The sequence below is a fragment of the Alligator sinensis genome, unplaced genomic scaffold (genome assembly GCF_000455745.1).
Source record: "Alligator sinensis unplaced genomic scaffold, ASM45574v1 scaffold1491_1, whole genome shotgun sequence".
In the NCBI taxonomy this organism is placed as follows: domain Eukaryota; kingdom Metazoa; phylum Chordata; order Crocodylia; family Alligatoridae; genus Alligator; species Alligator sinensis.
The window spans coordinates 110,544-119,194 of record NW_005843059.1 but is presented as its reverse complement, the minus strand read 5'-3'; the positions used below and the strand labels follow the sequence as shown (position 1 = coordinate 119,194).

The following is an 8,651-nucleotide window of genomic DNA, read 5'->3' as shown; positions in this document are numbered from 1 at the left end:
GAAAGAGTAAAGGGCTCAATCTTCTTCCAAATGAAGATAATTATGAGTAGTGAGGATTAATTATTTAACATTTGTAAAGTGCTTTGAAAATGAAGCAGCAGAATATAATGGTCCTATTATTTTTGAGACCCAAATTCCATGCTGTCATATAGCTGAACATATTAACATGTATTGCAGTGGATTATGGATTAAATTAGGTTTACACTATGAACTCCTATCTTGTGCAGACCTCATTACTGTAAGTATTATAAATAATTCACTGCTGTACTAATATAGAAGGAAGAATTACAAGACAATTTATTCTCTTTCGCATTCCTCCTCCTTTCTTATCTAGCCGCCTCTGCCGTTCATATCCCATCTTGAAGTCAGTTGACATGTTTAAATTTCGGGGGCCCTCCACTGTTGGTGATCGTCTTGTCTTCAAAGCAGTAGTTAACAATACATTTCAGAAAAGGTAAAAATATCCATATGCTCATCATACTTCCCTTCTGCAGCACAAGCCTCCCTGAGCATTTCAGACCTTAGCTATAATGGGTGTTTTCAGATTGCAATGCCATATGTTTAATGAAGAAGTCTTTTTTATAATATCCCTCTGCTTTTCTCAGTGAAGAGAAAAATAGTTATAGATTTATATAACTGTTTTCTCTATAGAAAGCTGAAGGATCATTCATAACCTTTACTGGTGGGGTCAGCTACCCTTAGTCACCAGTGGGATACTGAGAAATCCAATGGGATCTCCACAGAATGGCACAGGTCTACCTGCATGAAGTTGGTGGAGGATCGAGGCCTGTATGGTTGGTTTATGTTTGCAAAACTTAGTTTTGAAGCAGGGATATGCAACACATCTGCTGCTAAGCCACTTCCAGTGGAGTCTCTTCCATTGTTAGTAGTAGTAGTGTAAATGGGAGTGTAAAATAGATGTAGGCCTTAAGTGGCAAAATACTGTACTTACTTGGTACTTGGTACATACACTTACTTGGTACATGGAAGGGCCTGATTCTGAAGTTCAACTGGTCTGCTTTGAACCAGTCCCCTGGCACAGAATAGAATAACACCACTGGATTCTGCCTCCTGAGGATCCTTTCATGCTAAGGAAATCTCTCAGTAACTTAAGGCTACTGCACTGACTCCTACATCACTTCCCCTTTTCTGAACCTTAGCAAATGGGTTGTGGTTGTGACAATCCTTTGCTGCTTAGTGTGTATTTAAGCACCTTCAGTGCTTTGCTAGTCCAGCTGACCTTCTGCCCATTCTAAACCTAACATACATCTTACACCATTTACATCACTGCTAAGATTTGCCTCTATGTCCAGACAGTTATTTCTACAACATACAGTCAAAACATTAATTTGCTCTTTTCTATGCCTGAGTAGTTTATAACTGTCCTGTTCGGTATGTTTGTCTCATTCTTGCTTCTGTGTCATTCTATGGTACGTAAGTAATTCATGTCAATTCAACTCTTCTTTCAGGGTTGAGGTTGGTGTTCGTGTTGAGGCCTACAACTGTGAGGAATGGACAAAGGGCCAAGCCCGACATATTAACAGTGCTTTTCTCATTTTTAATGCTGTAAATGAAAAAGGAGAACTCCTCACCTTCCCCCAGGTCAAACCCACTACAGAGGTCAGATTTTTTCCTTTGTAATAGAATGACTATATAGATGGCTTGTATGGTCAACAGAAATACTGAATTTAATGCAAGCTGCCATAGTCAGTCAGTAAGGGACAAGCAAAGGACTAAGCAAAGTTATAAACAGAACTGCCTCTCCTCAGGAGGATGATCTGAACTTGAAAAACCCTGGTAAGGTAAAACATATGGATCATTACTGACACCATAGGCAAGATGAAAGGCAGTGATTTGTAAAAGAAAGTTCTAGCCTCAGACCCTCAACTACTATTACATTTCAATGGGGATTGGCTGCCTAAGTCCCTTCTCCTTTGACAATCCTAGCCAAGTATGTGGCATCCTTAAAATAGGTCACTTAGTGCCACATGAATATAATCCGCAGGCCACATCAGGCCCCATGCCACCCCCATGTGCCACCCTTTCTTGGCCCTGCACACTGAGATCCAGCCCCAGGGCCATGCACTTCCTCTGCCTGGCTCACTTGCCCATATTGCACTCAGGTAAGTCTGGCAGGGAGGCGTAGGGGAGACTGAGGCCCCATAGGGATGGAGGAGTGACTTGGGCTGGGGCTGGAGCTGCTGCCCAGCCTGGATGGTGCATGGGGCTTGGGGCCCAGGGCCATGTGTAGCTGCAGGGCCCCAGTGGAGAGTGAGATGGGGCTGCAGGTGGCTCGTCTGCGGGTATTCGGGGAGCTGGCTCCCCACTTCTGCATGCACTCCCAGGAGGCAGGGGGGCACAGGTGCCCCCCCAGATCTGCGTACATGGTGGGTGAGGGCTGCCTGCTGCAGGCTCAGGCTCCCTATCCTGCTGCCCTCCTCCAGGGCCTACACGGTCCAGCGGGCAAGACCTGGCATGGCAGAGCAGAGTTGGGCCAGGTGGGGAAGCTCCTTGCCACTGTGAGTCCTATACCACCCTGTCAAATAGCCCCCTGCCTGCCTAGCAGCAAAGGGGGTGATGGCACAGAGCTGTGCCCCTCTCTGCTGCCAAGCAGGCAGGGGGCACCTTGTCTGGGGGGTGGGGAGGTGCTGTGGGTAGGGAGTGAGGGGCACCAGCAGGGCTGGGGGGCTGTGGCTTGGGAGGGAGGGGCCTGGACCTGCATTCTCTGTAAGCAAAGGGGACAGGGGGAGCTCTGACTTTCTGTGATAAAACAATCCAAAATTAAATACCAGAATTTATAGGTACTTAGAATTTATTTTATTATAGTGACTGAGACATTGGTAGGCTTCCAAATGTCTTTAAAATTTTAAATACTGTATATCAATAAAACATTGTGTATAGGTATCAATTGATACCTATATATAGCAGTATTTCATTTTAATCGCAGATTTGGGGGTTTAAATCAGAAAATTAGTGATTTTTATCAGAGAATTTGTGATTTTTTAAACAGAAAAAACTAGGTTTCCTATTGATAAGCAAACAAAGGAGTCAGATGAACTCAGCAGTATTCAGCAGTATCACTCAGTGTTTCTAAACAACCCGCCTGAAACACCATGGGGATGCAACTCCCCTGCTGCTGGGCACTGGTGCAAGGGATGATGTTTGCCATGTAGACTTGGCCTGAGTCATGCAAGAGCAGTTGTTCCATTCAGAGGGATTTTTCATTTTGAGTCATTTAGATTCTTTTAAAAATTCCACCTTAAGTGAAACAGTAAAGAAACAAAGTAATGGAAGAATAGGTTATGGGGGTATCTGACCCGGTCTTTTGTTTCTTACTACTGATTTTTTACTGTGTTCTCCCCACCCTCCGTTCCAGACATGTGTTAAAGCAGCATAAGAATCCCTCACATTCTTCTTCCAATTTTGAGCTCTGGGTAGAAGGTGTCTTGGATTAATACTTTATCCAGAAAATGACATTTTTGGCATTGTACCACTCTGCTACTCCTGACATAACATGCTCATGCTAGCACAAGTTGATCAGGACCTTCCATACTTAGGAATACTTAGATTATTTTTAAAGGCATGCTGCCAAGTTAAAAAAATCACTGACCAAATTGACTAGGAAATGCAGTAATTCTTTTTAACATGCTCTTTTTTAATTTACTGTCTTCGATCCTGCCTTGAGCAGGGAGCTGAACTAGATGACTTTGCGAGGTCCCTTCCAGCCCTACTTTCCTATGATTTTATGATCTTACACCTGGGACCTGATATTGATTGTCTGTTATAATAAATAATATTTTGTCCTCTATTACAAAACAAAATTATTGAAGTAGAATTATCATCATTTTAATCCAATTTACTTCTATTTGCTTTGCTTCTTCTGAAGGACGATTTGAGGAGATACCATGGAGCTATTGCACGCAGGAGAATTCGACTAGCAAGGTATAAAACAACTTCAAAGATAACTTAGTTTTCATAATTGTCATTGATAGCATGACACAGTAAACTTTTTGTCTTGATGTATACTCTGAAATTTCCTAATTGTTTTATGTCTGCTCAGATGCAATGGCTATTATCATCTTATTTTTTTCCTATTTGCCCTGTCACCCTGAAAGCAGTGGAAACTACTTAACTCAGCAAGGCAGGAAATATTTGGCCCTTTTGTGTGTGTTTTGTTTCCCCTACTTCCCCTCATAGGGTTGTATGAGGATTAATTAGTTAATAATTGCAAGGGTTTAGGTTGTAGCCGTGTTGGTCTAAGGATATAGGCAGACAAGGTTCCTTGGGTGAATTTGATATCTTTTATTAGACCAACCCAAATGGTTGGAGAATAGTTATTAAGCAAGCTTTCGGGTTCAAAAACCCTTCGTCAGGCTCAGGAATGTAGTATACCTCATCCAATGCACCAAATGCCCTGATGGAAGATATGTAGGAGAGACCAGACAACAACTGCGCACCAGAAGGAATGCACACCGGAAATCCATCAAAGACAGAAACACCCAATTAGCGGTGGGGGCACATTTCTCACAGGAGGGCCACTCTCTCTCCAATCTCTCAGTCCTGATCCTCAAGGGAAATTTACACAACTCATCCCAGAGACGAGCCTATGAGCTCCATTTCATCAACCTGCTGGATACTAGAGATCAGGGACTAAACATAGACATTGGATTTTTGATACATTACAACCTGCCTGGCAACTGACTCCCCAGCCCAGCCCCTGGCTTGTTTACTTTTCATTCCATCCAGGAAGAGCACACACCAACTGCTGCAGCTTCCTGAGCCTGACGAAGGGTTTTTGAACCCGAAAGCTTGCTTAATAACTATTCTCCAACCATTTGGGTTGGTCTAATAAAAGATATCAAATTCACCCAAGGAACCTTGTCTGCTTAATAATTGCAAAGCATTTAGAAGATGCTTGGTACTGCACAAGACACTGCTGTTATGTTACACTGAAAGAAATGCCGAAAACCAGAGAATGCCACCAGTTTGACCTTTTAATATGTATATTTAATATACATTTCAGAAAATTCATCCTCTCTGGCAAAAACGATGAACCTTCTGATCCCTGGGATAGGAGCAATCAGGTACCATTTATATCTCAAGTCATTCACATATGCAATCAGAGGATGTATTTGGATGTTTTGGGTATATCATAACAGTGCTAAACATCTGGTTTGAGCCATTGTCACAATATCAAGGCACAGCCAGCCAAGTTAAAAGGTAATCTTGGAAGTGTAGGTAAATGTATGAGCACTTATAGCAATACCATGCATGGTTGCATGAATTAGTAGGGATTAGCAATATTATTAGCCCCAAATCTACATGATTTTGTGGATGTATGTGAATCTTCGGTGATGTTTTATTGTGAAATGTTTTGTACTTAGATTTTCTTTCTTGGCTCCTAGAGGTTGTTTTGGGTCCTTTAATTATATCTAAAAGCAAATGAAAAATAATTGGAGATTTATAATTTGGGGAATTATTTATTATAGAAATAGCAGCTCTAGACACTATCACCATCAGAGAGTTTCAGTTCCTTACATTTTTCTGTAGGAAAGTAAATATAATAACACACAGGATCTTAAAAAATGAATGACTCAAATATGTTAAATTTAAAATTGAAATATATTTTTTAAGATTTTGAGCTACCGGTTCTGTTTGATAGTTATTGGTAACGCCCCATCTTTTGTAGTGTAACATAAGTAATAGTGTACCCACACATTCACTACTCTGATTGCAGCTTCCCTTTAAGCAAGATATTTGTACAGATTGACAGCAGTGAAAAGGTTAATTTGCTATCAGATTTTAATTACTTTAAGGAAAATGGACTAGATCATTAATTTAGTAGCCTTGTAGGTGAGCTGTATTGTCTCACTGGTGATAACAGATTTTTTGCTCTTTTATCCATCAAAGCTGCCCAAATTCTTGTTTTTTTAATTAGGGTTCTTTTTGCCATCAGCCATGTGAACACATAATCTAGCTATTAAAAGTATTTAATTCAGAAACTACTGGACTGTGTTTTCTGGAAAAAGACCACTTAAGGGAAACTGCACATTGATCTGTTCTGTGATGCAGGGGTAACTTACATATGCATTACTGCATATTCAAGAAATAATGTTCTTTTTTTATATTTCTCCTTAATTTTCATGAATAAATCTTACATTTCAGGCATATTTGAGTTACAGCAATGTGGCAACACTAACAGTCCTGGCAACAAAACATGGATGGGAAATCACCAAAACTCTACATAATGTAAGTACAGAATTGTGGAATCGTGGCATGCAGACTTCAGTAGCATCCTAAAGTCACACTCCCCATTAGAGCTGGGTGAAGAAAAGCAATCCTCTTTCACAGAGGATTTCACTATTACAAAATCTGGTTCTAACCTGATTAGGAATGAAAACTAGACATTCTAAAACCTTTCATGAAAGGTGATGATGCCTCATCTCCAATGCTTCTTTAGAGCCATAGCACAATGTAGAGCAGTGGTTCTCAACCTTTTCAGACTCAAGGCACCCCTTGTTCAAGCTGAGTCATTAGACTTGAGGCACCTCTCAGAAAATGCTAATTCTTACTTTTCACTCCTTTTTTGACAACAGAAAAATAATACAGCAGTTCTTCTATTGCAAAGAACTTAGACCACAACAGGTCAGATATGTTTTTACTGCTATGAATTCCTTTTTGAAATCTATGGGTTTATCTTGTGAATCATGTTTGCACACCTAACAGTGCTAACATTGCATGGCACCCTGCAGCACTCTTGAAAGGACCTCAAGGCACCTTGGGCTGCTGCTGTTGAGAACCACTGCTCTAGAAGTCTCATGGTCCGTACTGTGGAGCAGTTTAAACATCTGGCTACCAAGAAGCTAAGTGGTTGAGCTTTTAGGAAACCTGTCAGAGTCATAGATTCATAGAAGTTAGGGGCTGAAAGGGACCTCACAAGATCATCAGGTCCAGCCCCCCTGCAAGAAAGACCTGCTGGGGTCAGATGACCACAGCAAGGTGTGCGTCCACTCATCGTTTGAAGATCTTCAGGGTAGGTTACTGTACCACCTCTGGAGGGAGTTTGTTCCAGACTCTGGACGCTCAGGGCCTTTCTGAACAACACAAAATTGGCTTTTAAAGTGGCTTAAATGCCCTTTGCACTACTTTAATGGTATTGCTATTTACATTGTCAGTGGTGTATTGCGCTTTAATGACGCTGCTGTTTACACAGTCAGCAGCATATTGCCTGTTAAATGACTTTGGGATGTAGCAAAATAAAACACCTCCAAGGTGTTCTAGTTTTGTACCTAACAAAGTGCAACAGCCACAGGGGGAAGCACCGAGCCCCATGTAGCTCAGGGGCAGTGGAGGCAGCCCATGCAGGCAGCCTGGAGGCAGCCCATGCAGGCAGGCTCCGCTGAAGAAAAAAAAGAAAAAAAAATTCTGGCCTATCTTCCATAAAATCTTCAGGAAAATCTAGCTATCTCTGTAGATTGCTCTGATTTTGCTGAATTAGCAGTTTAGGATATTTTTGGAGTAGTGTCCAATGGTAAATTATGGAGACACAGTCATTGTATTGCATTAATTTTTAAATGGACATTGTCAGAGTCAGTAGATACTAAAATTATCTATCACTCTCAGTAGGTAGAAGTCAGACATCCATTCTAATCTTCTTTGACCTCTACATGGCATTCCACACTGCTGAGCGTAAGATATTATTATCTCACCTGAGAGATGTAGCAAACATCCAGGGTAATGCACTAAAAAGGCTTTAATCCTAAAAAGAATGTACCCACCGAATAGTGAGAAGAAACTGCATCTTCATCATTGGACCTTTTACTTGTGTCTCACAAAAATCACTTTTTAATGTTAATTGACACCTACAGCCAGGCAGGAAGTGGCTGGTAATGCAACATGAACTCATGTACCAGCAGTATTCAGACAGCACATAATTCTTCTGATCCTTTACTGTACAGTCACCACCACAGTAGCTCATTGCCTAGCTGAGATTAGCTCAAAGATAAAGAAGAATGGAGTGAATATGAAAGAGAGAGAAGTTTTTTGTTTTACATTGAAGAGTTTACAGTCAGAGTGCATTCTCCTTGGTTGAAGGCACATGCCTACAAGTGGTTGGTTCAGTCCAAAGCACCTGGATTCCCCACTCAAAAAAAATTACTCTCAGTAACATCTCTAAATAATACTTTCTACCATTTCTAATTGAGCTCATATTTTGGCAGATGATGACCTGGTCCCAGTAAGGCCTTTTTCACCTCCTTTCTGGATAACAGTAATTCATTATAGCAGGTCATAAAGCTAGTAATCGATAAGAAACTCTAACTTGACTAGGTTGTTACACAGGCTACCCCAAGTGTCTCTTCAGCAGCAAAGGGTACCACAAAAGCATCATGGCTGCCCTCTGTTCTCTAGTCTGACTTCCCAGCTGGCGATCCCCAGGTTGCACATGGCCTCCAAGGGGTTAACCTGTGGCTTCCAGGCTCCCAGTGAAGGTGCTGTTCCACCATCTCTCCAGCTGTGAAGTCTTCAGGCTCCCTCTCCCTCCTACTTCCACTGCCTGCCTGTGCCCATGGTTTTCATAGATTCATAGATGTTAGGGTCGGAAGGGACCTCAATAGATCATCGAGTCCGACCCCCTGCATAGGCAGGAAAGA

The 8,651-nt window shown here is 41.6% G+C and overlaps 1 protein-coding gene across 1 annotated transcript in view; it reads left to right on the top strand.

The window, feature by feature from the left end:
- Positions 1–8,651, top strand: part of ACOT12 (acyl-CoA thioesterase 12) — a 55,108-nt gene that overhangs the window by 26,042 nt on the left and 20,415 nt on the right. Inside the window, exons 8-12 of the mRNA XM_014526484.2 lie at positions 335–454; positions 1,470–1,620; positions 3,887–3,942; positions 5,024–5,084; positions 6,166–6,249. Coding sequence (XP_014381970.1) covers positions 335–454; positions 1,470–1,620; positions 3,887–3,942; positions 5,024–5,084; positions 6,166–6,249 — 472 coding nt within the window. The remainder of the gene's footprint in view (positions 1–334; positions 455–1,469; positions 1,621–3,886; positions 3,943–5,023; positions 5,085–6,165; positions 6,250–8,651) is intronic.